General features: G+C 42.6%; 1 protein-coding gene across 2 annotated transcripts in view; it reads left to right on the forward strand.

The window, feature by feature from the left end:
- Positions 1-22,500, forward strand: part of LOC119580888 (tubulin alpha-1 chain-like) — a 38,779-nt gene that overhangs the window by 5,268 nt on the left and 11,011 nt on the right. For both annotated transcript variants that reach the window (XR_005229409.1, XM_037929121.1), the window contains exons 2-8: positions 16,576-16,680; positions 16,978-17,174; positions 17,635-17,816; positions 18,148-18,244; positions 18,591-18,689; positions 19,161-19,310; positions 20,168-20,357. Coding sequence is in view for 1 of the 2 variants with exons in the window: in XM_037929121.1 (XP_037785049.1) it covers positions 16,576-16,680; positions 16,978-17,174; positions 17,635-17,816; positions 18,148-18,244; positions 18,591-18,689; positions 19,161-19,310; positions 20,168-20,357 (1,020 nt within the window). In the remaining variant the exon portion in view is untranslated. The remainder of the gene's footprint in view (positions 1-16,575; positions 16,681-16,977; positions 17,175-17,634; positions 17,817-18,147; positions 18,245-18,590; positions 18,690-19,160; positions 19,311-20,167; positions 20,358-22,500) is intronic.

A 22,500-nucleotide genomic window follows, 5' to 3' on the forward strand; every position in this document is an offset into this window, starting at 1 on the left:
AAAGTAACAAGAAGAAGAAGGGAAAAAAGAGAAGGAAAAAAATAACAAGAAGAAAAAAGGAAAGAAGAAGAAGAAGAAGAAAGGAAAATTACATTATAGAAGAAGGAATAAGATAAAATAAAATAAAAGAAGGAGTAGAAGAAAAGGGCGAACACGAAAAAGGGCGAAAAAGAGTTTGTTTTGTTTGCTAGTATGGCGCGTTGCTATGCAATATCTGACCATCATGTTTCGCGCACCACCCCTTCTCTTAACTCTGAATTTCTCAGAAGTTTGAGAAAATAAGCAGGCTCTTAAGACGTTGCCTGCATTCGATTCAAATAACACTTACACCAATAAAAAATATAACCTTCAAACTGCCTATTATTTCAAGCAACTTCGTGTATTTCGTCTCTCGCTCAGCAGCGTTGACAGGCACCCATCACGCTGACAGATTTACGCCATCGCCTTAACATGTCATAAACACGTCACGCCAGAGCATAACACGGGTTACCTTCACGATTACCGAGAGCAGTGACTTTCTCGGCATCGTGAAACACGAGGTATTAGCATGAAAGTAACAACGCTGATACGTCCACTGAAGCGAGGAACTTGGGAGACAAAGGGGCGTTCCCACAGGTCATGATGCTAAGTCGTTTTCGTAAGTCGTGGTGTCAAGTCGTCCTCGGAAGTCGTGGTTTTATTTAGTCCTTGAAAGTCGTAATTTTATGTCGTTTTCATAAGTCTTACTCGTAAGCCATGTTTTAATTGATAGACGTAAGTTGTACTCATAAGCCACGCTCACAAATCGTCCTCATAAGTAATATTCGTAAGTGGTCCTAGTAACCCACACTCGTAAGTGGTCCTGGTAACCCACACTCGTAAGTGGTCTTCGTAACCCACACTCGTAAGTGGTCCTCGTAAGCCACACTATTAAGTGGTCCTCGTAAGCCACACTATTAAGTCGTCCTCGCAATCCACACTCGTAAGCCGAACTTTACACTGAGCCACACACACACAACTCAAGTACGACGAAGCTTAACGCACCTGTACACTCGATGGAGGAAAGAGGAAGAAGTCATAGTCTTTCCTTACGCCTTTTGACTTCCGTGTTGCACATTGCACGCAGCTTTTCGCAATAAAAGCGAATTACAAACTTTTTGAATTAACCCATAGCACACTAAGGCGTTATTTGATGTGACTGTGTGGTGTTTTGCGCTCGGAATAGAAAGAAGGAGAGAGAGAGGGAGAAAAGGAGAGATGAAGTAGGAGAAGGGACGTCAAAGGAGAGAGAAGTGGAAAAAAGGAATGGGAGGAGGAAAGGAGAGAGAAATGGAAGAAAGGAAAGGGTGAGAAGGAAGAAGAAAATGGGGGAGTAACAGAAGGATGGAGGAAAAGTAGGAGTCAGAAAGAAGTAGGGACCAGGAGAAGGAAGGAAAGCAGTAGATGGGAAGGAAGGACAGGAGAAGGAAAGAAGGAGGGAGACAAAGGAAGACACAGGGATATTTGGCATAAAGGTAGAAAGCATTATCGATGGACAATATATGTCCGACTTTACGAAGCACGATTTTTTTCTCCTTTTTTTCCCTCTTCTTCTCGTTCGTCATTTTTCTCTCTTTTGGCTCTCCTTTTCCTATACTTCTTTCTCTCCTTCTTTTTCACATTCCTTTCTTTTTTCTCTTTTCTCATTTTTTTCTCTTGCTTTCTTTTCTACTCCGTTCTCTTCCACTTCCTTTCTTCCTTTCCTTTCCTTCCTCTTCTTACTCCTCCTCCTCCTCCTCCTTTTCCTCTCCCTCCCTCTGTCTCCTCTTTCTTCTTCTCCTCCTCCTCCTCCTCCTCCTCCTCCTCCTCCTCCTCCTCTTTCTCCTCCTCCTCCTCCTCCTCCTTTACTCCTTCTCCTCTTCCTCTTTCTCCTCCTCCTCCTCCTCCTCCTCCTCCTCACCCTCTTTCTCCTCCTCCTCCTCTTTCTCCTCCTCCTCTTCTTTACTCCTCCTCCTCCTCCTCTTCCACCTCCTCCTGAGAGTGAGAGAGAGTGAGAGAGAGAGAGAGAGAGAGAGAGAGAGAGAGAGAGAGAGAGAGAGAGAGAGAGAGAGAGAAGAGAGAGAGAGAGAGAGAGAGAGAGAGAGAAAAGAGAGTGGGAGATATAAAATGACATATAGGTAAAAATGGCATGAAATGTTAATAGTGACAGAGTAAAATCGGTGCCCTACATACACACAATAGGTTCGCATGAATTATTTTTCGAGGAAGTAAATGGAGACTGGGGAAGGGGATAGGAGGAGGAGGAGGAGGAGGAAGAGAAGGAGAGGAGGAAGAGGAGGAGGAGATGAAGGAGGAAGAGGAGGAGGAGGAAGGACGAAAGGGAAGAAAAGAAGAGGAAGAGAATTGTGAAAAAAGTAGGAGAGAAGACGAGGAGGAAGAGGGGGAGGAGGAGGAGGACGAGGAGGAGGGAGAGAAGGGGGAGGAGGGGAGGAAGAGGGAGAGGAAGAGGAGGAGGAGGAGGAGGAGGAGGAGAAGGAGGAGGAGGAGGAGGAGAAGGAGGAGGAGGACGAGGACGAGGAGGAGGGAGAGGTGGGGGAGGAAGAGGAGAGGTGAAGGGTAAGAGAAGAAGAGGGGGATGGGGAGAGAAAAGAAGGTCAAGGAAGAAGTAGGAATGTTATTTATTCTTCAGGAACATCCTTTTTAGCTCGCTTTGCCCCCCCCCCCACCTCACCCACCCACCCACGCCACTTCTCTGCCAACGTCCCTGCGATTCAGCCCCCACCCCCCTCCCGTCCTCGACACCTCCCTGATTCCCTTCTTTCTCTAACCCCCCATTCCTTCCGTCTCCCTCATCCTCTCCCCTCGTCCTTTCCCTCCCTCCCTCCTCCCTCCCTTCCTCTCCACCACCTCTCGACCCCTCTCCCTCCTCTTCCCTACCTCCCGCACCCCTGGATCCTCCTCCTCCCCTCCCTTCTTTTCCCCTCGCCCCCTCCTCCTCCCTCCTCCGTCCCACACTTCCTCTCCTCCTCCCTCCTCCCTCCCACCCTTCCTCTCCTCCTCCCTCCTCCCTCCCAACCTTCCTCTCCTCCTCTCGCCCCTCCTTCCCCCTTCCCTCCCTCTCCACCACCCCTCAACCCCCCCTCCCTCTCACTGGAATGCCACGTTGTGATCGATTCCAGGCATTCCAGTCTTCTGAATCCATCACGCACGGGGAAGGAGGATCGAAGAGCAGATCGTGTATGGTGATGGAATGGTGATCTATGGTGCTTATGGTGTGTGGTGTATAACGTATAGTGACTGGATTGCTGTGGTGTTTAGGACTGGTAGGAGTGTGAGGAAACTTTAGCATATAGTGATAAAGCGTTTGTATTGTAGGTGATGACGCTGTGGTGATGGATAGTGAGATGGAAATAGCATTAGACACATTATAGTTATGGTGATTGGGTGCTGGCACAGTATTCACGACGAAGATATATAGTGATCATATAGTGACGCACGCGCGGTTAATCGTATCAAAAAATTGTAATGTACGATGAAAGGTCTTCCTCCCCCCCACTACCCGTACCCCGCCCCCCCCTTCTTCTTATCGCATGTGAAGTCGGGAACGAAACTTGATTACGTTCAGCATGTCATTAATTGATACTCTGGAGAAAATAAGTGATTTCTGAGTATTACCTGTTGGTACCCTGGTCATTACAGTACCTTATCCCTTGGTTTAGTGGCGTGTGCGTGTGTGTGTGTGTGTGTGTGTGTGTGTGTGTGTGTGTGTGTGTGTGTGTGTGTGTGTGTATGTGTGTGTGTGTGACAAAGACATGTATATCTATATGCATGTGTCGATTGTGTAGTAATACACTCAATCCACAGTATTATATAACCCAAAAAAGAACAAAAAAAAACATCATATCCTTTCTGCACTCACTTCTGTACCTTCAATCATTATTTCAAATTCCACACTACGCATTAAACTACTTCAATGCACAATCGTCTACACACGTGCACCCTGTCTACACAAACGCCCTACATACTAACAACATTCTCCATTAAACCCACTTACAATAGTTCCTGCATTCCATACAACGACCTAAATCTGACACGTACGGGTCATATTCTTCATTATAAAGTGCTCAATGTACACCTTCGGGGATTTTTCGTATATGACATGTAACCTCAAAGTTCATGTTCTCTTTTGCGTGCACTTAATTGCTTGGGGGCATTACACTGGCCGAGGGTCATATTTTGGACATGCATAGAGAGAGAGAGAGGGGGGGGTGAAAGAGGTGGAGTGTGAAAGAGGGAGAGTGCGAGGGAGGGAGAGGGAGGGAGGGAGAGGGAGAGAGGAAGAGAGGGAAGAGAGGAAAAGAGAGGAAAGAGGGAGAAAGAGAGAGAGTGAGAGAGAGAAGAGAGAGAGAGTGAGAGAGAGGAGAGAGAGAGAGAGAGAGAGAGAGAGAGAAGAGAGAGAGAGAGAGAGAGAGAGAGAGAGAGAGAGAAGAGAGAGAGAGAGAGAAGAGAGAAGAGAGGAGAGAGAGAGAGAGAGAGAGAGAGAGAGGAGAGAGAGAGAGAGAGAAGAGAGGAGAGAAGGAGAGAGAGAGAGAGAGAGAGAGAGAGAGAGAGAGAGAGAGAGAGAGAGAGAGAGAGAGAGAGAGAGAGAAAGAGGAGAGAGAAGAGAGAGAGAGAAGAGATATCTAGCTCTGCCGCACCTTAGCATGGTCTGACGCGTTGACATGCTGACGTGTTAGGAAAAAGACACGACAGGTAAATTCTAAACCTGTTGCTGTATACTGCAGACAATTCTGTGATGAAAATTAAACTTTTTTTACATTATCGCATACATACACAAACATACACACAAAAATACACTCAAACACACACACACACTCAAACACACACACACACACTCAGGCACGCAATGTAAACACGATCAAAATACACCACAAAACACACAACACACACACACACACACACACACACACACACACACACACACACACACACACACACACACACATAATCATAAAAGATAAACAATCGAACAAAACAAAAACAAACAAACAAACACCGATGAAAAAATGACTCTCCCTTGACATGACAGAAGAGAGATGATGACGATGATGATGACATGACCCCCCCCCCCCTACCACCACCACCATCACCCTCTACCCCACCCCCACCTAAGATCACGTGACCTGGGACCATGCCGTGGCCAACAGGGTAATCAACTTTCTTCCACGTCACAATGATAAACAAAGATAGAAATCATTATTACGCCCGAATAATCATCCTGGGCGTGACGGGGGCGGAAACGCACACACCTTATCTTGGGCATCGACAGGTTAGGCACTTGTCTGGCTAATTGAGTTAATGTTGTGGAATGCTTTACTGAAGTAGGGAAAGGGGAGGGGGTGGCATGCATTGTTATATCTGTGGGTCTTTTTCATGTTGAAATAAAGAAAAACTTTTTTTTATCTTATAGAGAATGAGGAAGAGGGAGAGAAAGAGAGAGAGAAGAGAGAGAGAGAGAGAGAGAGAGAGAGAGAGAGAGAGAGAGAGAGAGAGAGGGAGGGGGGAAGAGAGGGAGGGAGGGAGAGAGAAAAAAAGAGGATGACAGTCAAACAGACAGACAGAGATAGTGACAGAAATAAAGATAGAGAGGAAATGAAGAGAAAGAGAAAGAGAAACCTATGAAACTCAATGCTCTCTCCTAACCCCCCCCCAAAAAAAAAATGTTTTTTTTTTTCGTATTCTTTTCTTTCTTTCTTTTCATTCTATTCCCTTCCCGTCGCAAAGTGACCTTCCTACTTCTCGCGGTAAAGACATGATTAATACTTGGTCACACTAACTGCCGTCTTACATGTCAGAAGGTATTATCTCCTCACCAGAATAATTATCTTATTCTTGGTTAAGGTTTCCCTCATTTCTACGTAGTTCTTAGTCTACTGTTTATCGTGTTGATTCTTTTTCTGTTTGTCTGTCTGTCTGTCTGTCTTTCTCTCTTTGTCTGTTTTTCTATCTCTCTTCCTCTCTTTCTCTCTCTCTCTCTTTCTCTCTCCCTCTCTCCCTCTCTCCTTCCTTTTCGCTACTTCGTCCTTCCCTCCCTCTCTACCTTTCTCCCTCTCTCCTTCTCTCCGTCTCTCCCTCTCTCCGTCTCCCCCTCTCCCTCCCACTTCCCTTCCCGCTCATCCTATCCCCCCCCACACACACACACTCCCCCTCTTCCTCACTTTGAACATAAAAGAAATGTGAGGCGAAGTCAGACCGGAAATGAGGAAGATTACCTCAAGAAAATCAATCCCTTTCGTGCTGTAGGATTCTGATTGCAGGCAGTCGCAGGCCGGGACGTCACAATCAAGTACAAAGGATAGAGTGAAGGAAGGAGGAAGGAAAGGTGGCGGAGTACAAAATAGGGTCGAACAGAGATAGAAGGAAGGAAGTAGTGTGACGGAATACATTGTAGGGTATGGAAAGGATCGAGGAAGGGTGTAGAAGTGTGATGGAATATAAAGTAAGGTTGAATAGAGAGTGTAGAAGGGTGAAAGGTGATGGAATGAACTGTAGGATCTGCTAGAGAGGAAAGAATTGTGACGAATTTAATATAGAGTCGAGAGGGAGATAGAAGAAAATAGTGTGACGGAAAACAATGTAGGAAGGGTAAAAAAAAGAGAGTGACATGGAATAATTAGTGTGACGGTATACAAAGTAGAATCTGATAAAGAGGGAGGAAGGAGGGGAAAAAGTGTGACACAAGGAACTGAGTATTACAGAGAGGGAGGAAGAGTGAAAAAATGTGATGGAATAATATGCAGGGTCGAACATAAAAGGACGATGTGTTGAAGAAGTGTGACGAAGGAATTATAGGATCTAAAAGAGAGAGAAGAGTAAAAAAGGGTGACAGAATACACGGTAAAATCGAGCGGATGAAGAGACAAAAGATGAAAGAGTTATCATGGAATTAGAAAATGATAAGACAGAATGGAAGAAAAATATATATATGACCCATAAATGTAGTATCGATCTCTCATGAGTGAATACCTGTTCCATGACCACTGTGCATGAGGAATCAGCATGGCAGCTGTCGAGTGAACCTGCTGAAGTTCTGAAGTTCAAACGCCAGCGCTGCCAAAGACACTCTCAATGGCACTTATTGGCACTGAATCTGATTTTCGACAATCGCATGTCTTGTAATCGGAGTGTCATTTTTTATAGAGACTTTATTCAGGTTGCCACTGATTTTAGATATCAACAGGGGCGGAGCAGAATATTGGATCTCATCCATCATACACGCACACAACACAGGTAAACACATGCTCACACACGCACGCATGCACACACACACACGCGCACACACACACGCACACACACACACACACACACACACACACACACACACACACACACACACACACACACACACACACACACACACACACACACACACACACACACACACACACACACACACACACGCTTTTCATCCTTGACTTCTCGCTGTCGTAATCATCCCTCCCCCCTTCCCCCCTACTTTGTTTCTCTTTATTGTCTCTTGTCTAATTTTTCATCGTCGTCGTCCCCTCCCCCCTCCCCCCGCCCCTGCTTTCCCCTTACAAAACCCTTTTTAACCCCCCCCCCCTCTATATGTATCATAAGGCTCAAATTACGATGTACTGCCGATGTATAAACCGTCATTATATCCACTCTTTGTGCACTGTTTTGACTCCCCTGTCCCCCCCTCCTTTGTAAATAATCAACCTGCTTCTCTTGCCCTCATTCTTAGCGCTTCATTTCCCTCCCCTTCTTTTAACTTCCCTTCTTTTCTTTGGTCACCATCATCCTCCCTTCTCTTACTCTTTCCATATTCCTCTACTTTCTTTCTTCCCCTTCGTTTCTCCTAGTATTTCCCTCTTCCCCTATTCCTCTTCTCCTCACCTGTCCCTTCACTCTATTCTACTCCCATCTTCACTTCCACTTCATCCCTTCTCTCTCTTTTTCCTTTTCTAAATTATTTGTTCTTACTCCCTTTTCTTTTCTATTTTCTTCTCATCCCCTTTCCCTTTCCCTTTACTTTTCTTTCCTCCTCTCCTCTCCTCTCTCCCTCCTTCTCTCCGCTCCCCCTCTTCGTCTCCTGTCCTCCCCCCTTTCCCTTCCGTCCCTTCTAGTTTTCCTATCTTCCTTTCTCCCTTTTATCCTTCCATTCTCCTTTTCCTATCCTTTCCTTCTCCCTTTTATCCCTCCCTTCTCCTTTTCCTATCCTCCCTTCTTCCTTTTCCTATCCTACCTTCTCCCATTTCTTTCTCCCTTCCCCTTTTCCTACATTCCCTTCCCCTCCCTTTCCCTACTCCCCTAATTTGTAGTTAATTACACTATCAGCTCGTGATTTTGAAGAACAGCACGTTAACCAGGTCATCTTCTTCCTTTTTATTCCTCTTCTCATTCGGAAATTAACTTGTGATTAGGGAAGTCGGCGCGCTTTGCCTTCAGTTCTATTTTGGGAAATATTTTCATGAATTGCTAATTTACCTCTGTTTTTTTCTTTTATAAATGATAATGAGTTGCGTTGCTACTTCGTTCCTGTTTATTTTCTCTTTAATTATTTTTATTTCTTTCTTTATTTCGAATTGTTCTGTGAATCTTCTTCTTTTATAAAAAAAAAAATAGCTATTTGTTATATTGTCTGAAGTTACTATCATTGTCAATTCATATGCGTCATCAAATCTATGTATATACATTTTCATATTATACGGTAAAATTCTCGATATTGTCGTGTATTCTTTTCATCTTTACTTGACTGCCATCAGAAAATATTTTTTGGTGGAATTTATTATAAGGTTCGTGTGGTAAAATCTGCGGTGTTATCACTCCACTTTTCATTTACACCCAACTGTCACATGTCCGTCATGTTTATGTTTATTTGTTACACACTCAGGTGTTGCTTTAGTGACACACTCGTGGACTATGTGGTGTGTTGCAATGGTTGAACCTTGACTTTAAGGAGGCAATTATGCGACTCTTGCGTGTTGCTATAAACACAGAGGGCGTAAAATGGGCTGTTTTAAAATAGGTGTTGTCCAATGATCCTTGCTGTTTTAGCGGGTTGTAGATTCGTTGGCGGGTAAATAGGGGAGGAAGAGGCAGGCAGGGTTGCGTACGGGTAGTGGAAATTGAGGGGGTAGGGCGGGGACTGGAGGGTAGGGGAGAGAAGTTGGCATGGGGTAGCGTAGGGGCAGAGGGTATGGTTGAACAGAAAGGGGAAGAGGGAAGCCCTGAGTAATATTGGGGTTAGGGCAGGGGCAGTGGGGCGTCGAGGCAGGGTTGGTGTGATGGTTCTCGCTCACCTTAGAGACATTGATTGGCCGGTTGGCAGGGGAGACGCAAACACTGTTTAACCTAATTACTTCAGTGTCAGGTGTCCTTCCTGCCGCTACCTTACAGTGCGATCATACAGATACACGTGTGCAGGTATGCCCACGTGAGTGCACGCACACTTATACAGACAACCAAATGGCATACAAACACACACACTTACATCTAGAGGCACCCACATGTACAAACACCCATGCGTATAAGCATATACTGACATATACAGACACAAGCTATAAGTACATACAAATCTACACACATACACACACTTACAAACATACAGATCCACATGCCAGGATTGGAATCTAGAACACAAAATGCTTCACAGAAGGCAAGCATTCATAAACAATCACACAAGGCGCTGATGCACTTGTTACTTCGATCTCAAATCAAACAATTCTAACAACGCCACTTAACGTCAAAGAATAAAAGAATAAAAGAAGAAAGAAAACATTACGTGAGACATTATCTGGCGTCTGGGAGAAGGTCTCCGCTGAAAACACGATGAGTTGTCCCTCCGTCTTCCTTAAGGAGAAAAAGATTACAAACCTCAGAAGAATATGATGTCCTCCTTTCGCTTTATCTTTTATCAGGAATCATAAGAGCCGGATCACAAGGAGACCAACGCATAAAATGTATCCGTTCTACAGTACAACGCAAAGTTACAAGACCTCTTTTGGTTGTATAGTACACTGTGGGGACATATTCTCCTTGATGAAATGTTCAGCGGAAGACATTGGCGTACTATAACACAGTTCATGAATATCACTAGGAAAGAAGTGACGTTAGGACTTTAACCTCTCCATACAAGTCACCCATATGTCTCATTTTCCAAATTATATACGTTATGCTCAAATGAACTAGTATATCATGTGGCTAGAAAATATTACGGTGCTATAACAAAGCTCTGGCGAATGAAACTAGGTGCAAATTAAAGGACATTCGAATCCTCACGTTGTAATGTTACCATATATCTTTTTTATTACATTTTTTTTATATATATTCCTACGGCTGCACTGGCATATGCTATCAGGTCTAGATGTGGTACCATAACTCAACTCTAGAACACTACAAGGAAACGAATGAATAAAGGGAGCTTTGTACACTTCTCCTTTCTCTTTAAGACTTTTCAGGCTCGAAATTATTAGTATATTAATTTTTGAAAGTAAAACACTACGGTAGGTGACATAAAACATAAAGCATTACCAGGACGCTTGTACTCTTACACGCTGTGAATACAACATAGCGCAGTAACATAATACACCTCTACAATGCTAAGAAAACAGATTTGAATTAAAAAAAAAATACATACCCTCCTCCTCTCTCTTGTTCTCCATGGTCGAAATGAAGTGACTTACAAAGACGAATTGTAGAGACGGAACGAAGAACCTTTTTAATCTTTTAACCACAACGGGAGTCTATTTACGTGATGCAATCATAATGGGAGCTCATTGTGCTCCCTAACCTCTCTGCCTCGAAACCCTGCTCGCTTGGTCATTAGCCTACACCATTTTGGTTCTCTAAGGTCACAGTAGGTCACGCCATTGGAGGAACAATGAGGGAGATTAAGGTGGATCATTAGATAGGTCATTATTCATCAACGACCGAATGGGTGTTTAATGCTATGTATTACGGGCACTTATCTTCAATTTTATGTGCGGAAGGAGGATCCCAATGGTGACAAATATTCCGGTTTATCGTAATTGGATGTATAGGACGAAACCGCAATATTAGTTCTTTGACACACACACACACACACACTCTGACTTTTCTCTTTTATTTAGCTCATAGTTCTTCTTGAAATTTAAGCAAGGCAGAAAAGTTGCGTTAACGAGAAAAACAAAATCCTAAAAATAATACTAAAACAAAAATATAACTGAAAATAGTACTTGCGTTTTCCCTGACTGAAGAGCAGCTCGATTTTACTCAAAATATAGGAAGCCTTTATTTTATCATTTTTATTACTTTTATTATTTCATTTTGGCTGTGAATCTTATTACTTGCATACATTATTTTCGTATACATGTTACTGTATGAACTCCATATCACAATGCCGAGAAAGGATCTAGTTATATTTTGCTTGTATTTCGGGAAGAGAACCAAACTTATTTCTCTCCTCGTAAAGAACTTGCGACAGATAACAACCCTTTCCCCGTTGTCTGCTCGAGTGAATCTTGTGACGGAGAAAAGTAAACCACACAGGATTATTAACAACGAAGAAAGAAAAAAACACGTCATTACCCACTGACCAAGATGGATGAATTATCGATGTAAGAGGCACCTGCTGACCTATATGAGTTCGTTCTTTTTTTTCTACCTACAGAAACAATTACCTGTCAGCAGCACGGCCGTATTATGATTCTCTAAGGCGTCCAGGTCACGCCAGGTGGACTCTTATGTACTCCTGACAATTCCCCTATAAGTATAAGTAACTGAACCCTTTCCTTCAAAACTATTCGAAAAGAAGTGCGAAAGAGAGGGATCCAGAGGAATCCAAATACACTAAGGAGGATAGAGTATTGATTCACAACACGGCTCAACACGCGAGGCACAGAATTGATCGGGTTTTATTGCCCTTCTCGGAGGCAACAAGTTACAGAAGCAACAGCCAAGGGAATAAAACTATTATGTTTGCTTGTCCTTAATGAGAGACAGAGATAAATGGGGAAAGATAAAGAGGGAGAGAGATGGAAAGAGGGAGAAAGAGAGAGAGAGAGAGAGAGAGAGAGAGAGAGAGAGAGAGAGAGAGAGAGAGAGAGAGAGAGAGAGAGAGAGAGAGAGAGAGAGAGATTAAAAATCCGAAAGCAAGAAACCAAGCGAAAAGGGGGATGTTGAGAAAACACTAGACAAGAGTGAACAAAAGACGGGTATTTACCACATTCCCCAAACTCGCTCCCATTTTCCTTCATCTTGCTATTATATGTATCATACATAATTTAGACAACCCAATTTTCAAAACTCATTTCCCGTTTCGTGAGTGGAAATTCATATCGTAACTGTTCCTCTTTTTTTGTGACCTTCCTTAACCTTCCTTAACTTTCTCAAACCTTCCCTGTCCTTCCTTAAATCTTCCTTAAACTTCCTTAACCTTCCTCAACCTTTCTCAACCTCCTTGAACATCCCTTAAACATTCTTAAACCTCCCTTAACTTTCTTAATCCTTCCATACTTCTTAAACCTTCCGTAACGTTTCCTTAATCACCCTAAACCTTCTTTAACATTTTTAAACATTTTGAAACATTCTGAAACCTTCCTCATCCTTCTTAAACTTTCCTAAACCTTCCTCAGGTTTACATAACCTTCCTTACGATATAGGATACCTAGATTTCTCCCCCCCTCCACCCTCTATTCTACTCACATCTCATCTTCCTCTTCATCTCTCCTATCTCCTTTTCTTACCTTTCTGTTATCTGTTCTTACTCCCTCTTTCCTTCCTTCTCCCTCTCCATCCCTTCTTCCTCCTCCTTTCCTCTTTCTCTCTCCCTCCTGCTTTAACGACATCTGCGGTTACGTATATATATATCTCGGGTCGTATATATTATGACCCGTTGTCAGGGAACATGGGTCTTCCGTCGCATATTGCACGCACGGCTTACGGTCCCGTTCCTCCACGAACACCAAAAGGGAAAAACAGAGATGAGGAGAATATAGTACAATGTAGAGTAATGTTGGTAACGATAAGAAATTGATGGATCGATGGATGGATGGATAGATGGATGGATGGATGGATGGATGGATGGATGGATGGATTGATAGATAGATAAATAGATAGATGGATGGATGGATGGATGGATGGATAGATAGATATATAGATAGAGAGAGATGGATGGATAGATGGATAGACAGACCAATAAGTATATATAGAGAGAGAAAGAGAAAAAGAGAAAGAGACAGACACACAAACAGACAGACAAACAGAGTGAGAAAAAGAGATTCTCTTCTGAATAAGAAGGGCAATCAGCTGATAATAAATCTCTGGAAATGCAGTCAGTCATAGGATTTTAAAAAGTTGAAAACCATTGTTGCAAATGAACTTTCGTTAGCGCCGGTACCCTTAACCCCCGTGTAAACTCGCGCGTATTGATTCGTTGTATGCGTAGCGAGTAACGTCACTTGTTTGTGAATTTTGTATTGCTCAGAGGCTGTGATTTGTTGTGACGTCATGAATTTCTTCGTAACAAATAAACTTCCATTTTCCCATAAAAAACGGATTATGGTAAATGTAACAGAACAAGATGGCGGAGAATGGTTTAGAAAAATTCACTCCAGAACAAAAACATAAACAAAAAAATACGGAGAGATAGCGCGTGTTTACGAAGGTGAATAATTTACAGCGCCGTGAGAAGATTTGTAACCTAATATCGACAGCGCATTACGTGGAAATAAGCTTGTGTAATAGGTCTGTGTATATCGTGTGTGTGTGTTGTTTGTGTGAATGTGTGTGTGTGTGTGTGTGTGTGTGTGTGTGTGTGTGTGTGTGTGTGTGTGTGTGTGTGTGTGTGTGTGTGTGTGTGTGTGTGTGTGTGTGTGTGTGTGTGTGTGTGTGTGTGTGTGACGCAACTACGCTAGTGTGTAAGGGATCCCACAGGTCTATACATTTCGTACACTCTTTCCGTGAACTTTAACATCACTGTACAATCTTAAAGTTCAGCTAGATGTTATGTGAACACGAAACACAGTCCTTGAGTAGGTTGGTGGTAAGGGACGGGGGGGTGGGGGTTAAGATCTTTTCTCTCCCTCTCTTTTCTTCTTTTTTCTCTCTTTTCTCAATTTTTTTTCTCCTTTCATATATTTTCCGTTCCTTTCCCTTTCTTTTCTCCTTTTCCCTCTTTCCCCTTTTAGCTGTTTTTTTTTTTCCCTTTTCTCTTCCCCTTTCCCGTCCCTCTGATTCCCCTTCTCCCTTCCCCTCTCCCTTTCTCCTCCCCCTTTTCTCCTTCTTAACTCTCCTTTTCTCTCATTTCCATCCCTCCCTTTCTCTCTTTCCTCTCTCCCTTCCCCTTCCTCTCCGTCTCTCTTCCCTCTCTCCCTTCCTTTTCCTCTACGTCTTTTTTTCCTCACCTCCCTTTCCCCTCCCTTTCCTTCCCTCTTTGATCTCCCTCTTCCTATCCCTCCCCTTCTCTATTCCCTCTCCCTCTCCCTTCTCTATTTCTCGTCTTTCTCTTTCCTCTCCCCCTCCTCCCTCTCCTTCCCATCCCTCTCCTTCTATCTGTCCTCTCCCCTTTCCTCTCCCTCTTCTTCTACACTTCCTCTCCATCTTCCCCCTCCCTCTCCTTCTCTCTTTCCATCGCCCCCTTTCCCCTCCCTCTACTTCCTCGCTCTCACCCTGCATGAAGTTATACTGCTAGCATATCTCCCTGACAATCGATCCTTCGTGAAAGTAGCCCCCTGTAAGTCTATTATTCTTTACTACTCCTGGACTGAGGCTATTTCTTCTTCTATGCCCACATGACCATCACCATTCCCTGTGTTCTCATGAAGATCTCCACAACTGGTTTCTCATCATTGTCACTACTAGCCTAACTACATGATTAAAATGGCATGTGACTATCCCCACTGACTGTGTTTACATGAATGTTACCCCTAACTTGTCCCTGTTTGCTCCCTACTACCTGTGTCCTTATGGCCGTCATCCCTATCCTGTTATGTGATTATTCCATTACCTGTTCTACTTGCCTACTACTCCATCCTGTCATGTGGTTAGCCGCATTACCTGTGTCCTCAAAAGTATCACCAGTACCCTGTCTCGAGATTACCTCCACTTCCCTGTTCTACTTGTCTGCTGTCCTGTGATTATCCCACAGCCTGTGTTCTCAAAACTTGCAATCCACATGGCCCATGACGATCCCCACTACCTGCGTTCTCATAACTCTCACCCCATTCTAACCTATAACTATCCACACTACTTGTGTTATTATAACAATCACTCCATCCCCACCATGTTTTATGGCTATCCCCACTACCTTTTTTCCTATGACTATTACCCCTGTTCTGTCCTATGATTATCCCCCACTACCCGTGTTCGCATAACTATCACCCTGTCCTATAACGATCCCCACTACCTGTTCTTACTTTCCTACCAAAAGCCAGCGCCACCACCCTGTCCTACCCTGTCATCCGGGTATTGATCCTGCTGAGCGGACTCGGGCATCACAAGATTAATTACGTAAATGAGGCTTTGGGTACGAGCCTTTGTATACTAGATGTTTATAAAGCTTTAATAATATTGTTAATTTGAAAAGTATGATCTCTCGTCTCGTTCACTTTATTTTATTATGATTATTTACGAAGGTTACCCGGTGTGATTTCTATGGCTTTTTTATACCGAATGTTTTTTGGTATAATTGGTATAATTGGTATAATTGGATATATATATTTGGTATCATTGGTATACATATATTTTTTTTGGGGGGGGAGGAAGGGGATAAGAGGTGTAGTTACTTTGTTCGTCTCTTATTTATTTGCTTTGTTTTGAATTGCGATTAATTATTAATACTAATCATATATCCATATACGTTTCACATACAGTTCAAACTTCCTACATACAATTATGAATTATTTGCTTTACTAAGTTATATCACATGTTCATATTACATTCCATTGTTACAAAAAGGTTCAAAATACAACAGTTACACTAGAGTCGAAATTCCATTTTTTTATCACTATTAAAATTCCAACACTAAAAAAAAAAGAAAATCAAAGCCCACACTACTTTATTTACTCACGAGCTTGTTCTACTTATTTCATTTTAATTAGCATAAAGATCGCCTTGATTTTAATAACTTTACTTCATTTGCTTACGAGTTAATTTATTTATCTGCTTTCATTACTCATTTTGATTTAAATTACTGACTACCTTACACCATCAATCACGACTTTGTTTTACGTATTTTACATAAACCACTCTCATTAAATATTAATATCTGCATTTTCTTCTCCTCTCACAAAGTACGAACAGGGACGTAAAGGAAACTTCTTACCACTATCAATATTAAATCACGAACAAAAAATAAAATTCGTTCGTTCTTTACAAGCTACTTTATTTCACTCATCTTACTCTAATCCCTTCTATTAAACAGAATAAATCGAAATGAAAGTCAGTTACTCTCATTAAACAATACAAACAGAAAGGAACTGCTCTAATTAGCACTAATATCTACGGTTTTTTTTTCTCTCTCTTTCTTTCTCCTCCCACAGACAATACAAACAGAAAAGGAAATACTCTAAATAAGCCCTAATATCTACGTTTTCCTTTTCTCTCCTCCCACAGACGAAGTGAGAACGGGAACTTACAGGGAACTTTTCTCTCCCCGTACACTTATTACGGGAAAGGAAGACGCGGCCAATAACTACGCCAGAGGACACTACACTGTCGGTAAGTTGGGGACACGTTTGTTAGAGGAAGGAGGGGAGGGTGTTGTGTGTGGAGGGAGGGGATGATGTGTGTGTGTGTGTGTGTGTGTGTGTGTGTGTGTGTGTGTGTGTGTGTGTGTGTGTGTGTGTGTGTGTGTGCGTGAGTGCGTGTGTGTGCGCATGTGTGTGAGTTGTTCTCGGTGTTTCTTATTCTTTCTCTCTCTATATCTATCTATCTATCTATCAAATCTATCTATTTATCTCTTTCCCCTCTGCCTCTCCCCGAATTTCACCTCACCTCCATCTCTCCCGCCCCAAGGCAAGGAACAGCTGGAGGTCGTCCTCGACTGCATCAGGAAACTCCAGGAACAGTGCGTAGGATTCCAAGGATTCCTGGTCTTCCACTCCTTCGGTGGCGGAACAGGCTCGGGCTTCGCGTCCCTCCTGCTGGAGCAGCTCTCCGTCGAGCATGGCAAGAAGTCCAAACTGTGCTTCTCCATCTACCCCGCTCCACAGGTAGGTAGGCGAATGGGGGGGGAAAAGGGAAGGAGAAGGGAGAAGGGAAAGGGGGGAGGGAGAAGTAAGGGAAAGGAGAAGAGGGAGGAAATAGGGGAATGAGAGAGGAGAAGGGGAAAGAAGGGAAACAAAGGAAATAGAGGAGGAAAGGGGAAGGCGGTGGAAAGGGAAAATGAAAGGAGGAAGAGAAATGGGGAATATGGAAAAAACAAGGCGAAAAGGGGGAAATAGAGGAAAGGGGATAGAGAAGAAGGGAGGAGACAGGGAAAAGGAAAAGAAGGAGAATGGGAGGGGGATAAAGGAAGAAGGAGGGGGAACAGGGAAAAAAGGAAAGGGGAGAGAGAGAGTAGAGGGGGAAGAAGGTCTTCACTGTGTGTAAAAGGAGGGTACGGCGAAAGAGGAGATTTCCTAAACAACAACAAAATCAATCAGCAACCAACATTTCCTCCCCTTCCACCAGGTATCCACAGCTGTTGTCGAACCATACAACTCCATCCTCTTCACCCACACGACCTTAGAGCACTGTGAAGTTGGTTTCATGGTAGACAACGAGGCTATCTACGACCTGTGCCGAAAGGAACTTAACATCACCAGACCAACTTACACCAATCTGAACCGCTTAATTGGCCAAGTTGTGTCCAGGTGAGTTTGGGTTGAGGTTGGGGAGAGATGAAGGTGGGGTTAAAGGGGATGAGGGGAGAGGAGGTGTTTCTGAGAGGGATTGGGGAGGAGAGAGAGAGAGAGAGAGAGAGAGAGAGAGGAGAGAGAGAGAGAGAGAGAGAGAGAGAGAGAGAGAGAGAGAGAGAGAGAGAGAGAGAGAGAGAGAGAGAGAGACTTACGGTCCTACATCACGCGCATCTCTCACTTACAAAAACACACAAAAAATAAAACTTGCAATATCACTGTCAGTTCTATCCTCACGACCAACACTGCTACCAGCAATATAACTGTCAATCTTTATCTTTATCATCAGCATCACAGCATCCCTGAGGTTTGACGGCGCCCTGAACGTCGACTTGACCGAATTCCAGACTAACTTGGTGCCGTATCCCAGGATTCATTTCCCGCTGGTAAGGCGAATGTGCTGATAGCTGTGTGTGTGTTTGTGTGTGTTTGTGCGCGTTGTTTGTACGTGCGTGCGTGTGTGTGTGTGTGTGTGTGTGTGTGTGTGTGTGTGTGTGTGTGTGTTTGTGTGTGTGTGTTTGCGTGTTCGTTACACAGTGACACCAAATATCATACAATCTTCAAGTTAAACAATTGTATCATAATCCAAACAATACATCATATTCCCTCTCTCGATTCATAACAAAATGACTCACAGATTTTATCATTGAAAAGAAAACACAAACCAACAATTATAATACGTGACAATAAAACCGAACATTAAAATTCACCATGGTGCTCCCAATGTTTCAGGCAACGTACGCCCCTGTGGTCTCTGCTGATAAGGCTCAGCACGATGATTTCAACGTGAAGGTCATTACGGCTAAATGTTTTGAGCCTTCGCACCAGATGGTGAGTGGCAGATTCTATTTATATTTTTTTGTTGTCTATTTGTTTATTTTAGTTATTTTTTATGTCGTTAACGTTGATGTATGTGATATTGGAATATTATTCTCATTTGGTCCGTTGTCTAACTGTATCATTGTCAGTGTTGCTGTTGTTGTTATTATCTATTGTCTGTTGATTGGTTTATTAGTTTTATCATTGTTATTGTTAATATTATTATTTTCCCTGTTATTATCATTATTATTGTTATCATTATCATCATCTTTATCTTCATCTTCATCTTCATCACCATCACATCTTCGTCATCATTATCAGCACCGCTACCATATCACCACCATCATCATCATCATCATCACATCATCATCATCTCATCATCATCATCCATCATCATCATCACCACCACCACCACCATCATTAAAAACATACAACCTGCAACCCCTTCGCAACTCCTCCACCCATAGTCTCCCTTTTGCACAGGTAAAATGCGACCCTCAGCTGGGCAAGTACATGGCCTGCTGCCTGCTGTTCCGCGGTGACGTCGTACCGAAGGATGTGAACCAAGCCATCAGCGAAATGAGGAACAAGAGAACCATTTCCTTCGTCGACTGGTGTCCTACGGGATTCAAGGTAACGGGATAAATATTTATTTATCGATATCAATGCGGCATTGCATTATTTCATCTTTCGTAACAGGAGCGTTGGTTGGACTTGGGAGACGTGGCGAAGGAGAAGGCTTTTGAGGGTACGATGTGGCGGATGAAGGTGCTGGTCAAGGGAGAGAGAGGTTTATTTATCTATTTATTCGTTTATCTATTGGTTTATTTAATTTTGGTACGATTATATGTAGGTGGAGGGGGTCGGTATAATGGATCGTTGAGCAAGAGAGATTAAGATTTTATTTAGTGTGTGTAGAGAGGCACTTGGGGGAGAATGTAGGACGTGATATGAAAACGAAACGGATTAATAGCGTTTCATTTGAATAGAGGCAGGTAGAGGAGGTTCTTCGTAAATATTATGAGCAAAATAACTAAAAAGTCCTTCTGTGGATGAAAGGTTTGTAGACAATTTTTAGGGCGCCATGAGAAATAAACACCTTGATAATGTTTAATTAGGATTAGCAACAGACAGACACCGTTTAGTATGATGGGCCATAAGTAAAAGAGCTTGGGAATCTTTTTGTGATTAGAGGAATTCGAATGGGATTTCTGGGGCGTGGCATGAGAGCAAAATAGATCCCGATTTTTCATTCGGTTTGTCGACAGTCAAGAGAAGAATCCTAGGACTTGCCATGTGAGTAGAACAGCTTAAAAACAATGACAGGCACAGTTAGAGAAAGGCAGGGGTGACACGGTATGGCCGCAAAACAGCCTAAATATGTCGTTATGATGAGGTAGATAGAAGAAGAAGAAGAAGAAGAAGAAGAAAGACGACAGCATAAGAAAGATAAGAGAGTAAAAAACTCAACACTCTCACACCCCACGCAGGTCGGCATCAACTACCAGCCTCCGACGGTCGTCCCCGGTGGAGACTTGGCCAAGGTCGACCGCGCCGTCTGTGTTCTCTCCAACACTACCGCCATCAGATCAGCGTGGGAGAGGATCGACCACAAATTCGACCTGATGTTTACCAAGCGCGCGTTCGTCCACTGGTACGTCGGCGAAGGCATGGAGGAAGGTGAGTGGGCGATCTTGTCTTACTATTCGGGGAAGGACGTTGAGAGACAAAGTTCCTGGCGAAACGGACTGGGAAAAAATCCGTGTACGTCATATTTCAATAATTCTATCTGGTGTATACTTTTTTCCTTTGTCTTTTAGGAGATTTCTTTTTTTGCTTTGGTTTCCTTCTGCTTTGTGGTGTGAGGAGTCCTATTGAGGCAGAAAAATTTGGTTCTTTAGAGTGTGCGTGCTCTTGTTTGAAAGGGAGTGTGTGTTGTGTAGGAATCAGGAAGATAGTATGAGAAAATAATCTTTTTTTTAAGCAGCGAGGGGGGAACTGTGTGTCTTGTGGATTTTGTGAAAGAAAGGGAGAAAGAGAAGAGTCATACTGGGTTATGTTGGGTCACCTTAGAAAGTCGGAATCAAAATACTAAAAATTGTAAATTCAGACTAAGGTTAGAGTCAAGGAACAATATAGTGATCTTTATCGTATGATAATGTGGATTTGAAATTAGTGAGTGATGAGTCGATATTACAAAATATTGTTGGTTGTAAATTAAGTATTTATTAACCATTTTAAATGGAATGATAAACAGGTTTCGTGTTCCTATACTAAAGTTATTACTTAAGTTATTACACAAGTGTTCACTGTAGTGGTTTGCTGTCACAAATTTACATTATTTTGTAATTATATCATTAACTTTTTATCTATGATATAGATTTAATATCTTCCGTTTAACATTAAAACAGTGCTTGTACATATTTTTCACGGTGATATAATGTATGGTTTTGTGATTTCATGACGTCACTCAAAGTTTTTGCTTAGAGTACTCCAAAAATAATAATTTTTATTTTGGTTCCCATTAACAACTAATAGTGAACTAATTAGATGTCATGCAGTTGATTATCTACATCTATATAAATGATGATTAACATGATTATCAAATATGAAACCCTTTTAGCAATACATTTTTTTCTCTTTTTATCAAAATTCCAAATCTCTTTTTCTCTGAATAATTTTGAATGACGATATGAAGGCATTATTTTCTCCAAATGATCTAACCAGGATTTTTCCTTGCTATCTATCTGCAAAACACGAAAGGCATAGCAAATGGCTACTTTAATGTCCATCTTTTGCAGTTCTTCAAATGGCTCTTCTCTCACTGCGTTAACTATATAATTAATATTTCAGGTCACCATTAAACCTGCACGATGTGACAGTGTGTATGGTGGATTAGTTAGTGTGACTGACAGAGCACCAAAGACCTACACATTTACGACAGTGTTACAGGTCCCATGACGGAGTTACAGATTAGCTACATAAACAGTGCGGGTGTTAACAGTGCGTTATAGGTCATTTTTGGACTTCTGCGCAGGAGTTTTAACAGGTCACCTTCTCATCCACGACTGTGTTACAGGTCATCTGCTTAACCGTGATAATTGTCGTCGATCACTCACAACCCTGTACCTGTATTAGTTTTTTTTTTATTTACATTCGTGGCAATCACCCATTTTGCAACGTTTGAAATAATGTTGCAGGTCACCAACATGCATACCATTGTGCAGGAGGTTGCTTACACACATGTGACAGTGGTTCAGGTGTTCTGCCCATACAGAAAATATTACAAACTACTCTTTCATACTTTCTCTCTTTCATTTCTTTAAAACAAAAATCAAATCAACAACGAGACATTGGTTTAGAAGAAGAATCATTATCATCTCTTTGTGACTCGATACCGATCCGTGCAGTCTGTGTTACTAGTCACAAGACAGCATAATCTTTGCTTCAGTAAACAGTCACCCAAGAATCTCCTCCTCGCCATCTCTCACCTGTACGCTCTCCATGAACCGACGCTAGTCAGGAGTCTGGTTCCCTCGAGGTCATTTTGAAGCCTGGCGGAACGCAATCGATTTTTTGTTTGCGTGGTTGGCAGCCGAAACGGAGACACGGAAGAGTTCAAACTAGAAAACAATAAGATAGTCAAAGATATTTCTTGTTAAACCACAAGAAAGCTTTCTTGGTGTAAACAACAAATATAGCACCAATATGTTTTGTGTCTCCCAACTCTCTCTTACTGTGGTTCCGTTTCACATTTGTACAATTGGAAATGTGGTTCTTTCTTTGTCCTTTCAAATTATCCATCCTCTATTTAACACACAAA

The sequence above is a fragment of the Penaeus monodon genome, chromosome 2 (assembly GCF_015228065.2).
Source record: "Penaeus monodon isolate SGIC_2016 chromosome 2, NSTDA_Pmon_1, whole genome shotgun sequence".
Lineage (NCBI taxonomy): Eukaryota > Metazoa > Arthropoda > Malacostraca > Decapoda > Penaeidae > Penaeus > Penaeus monodon.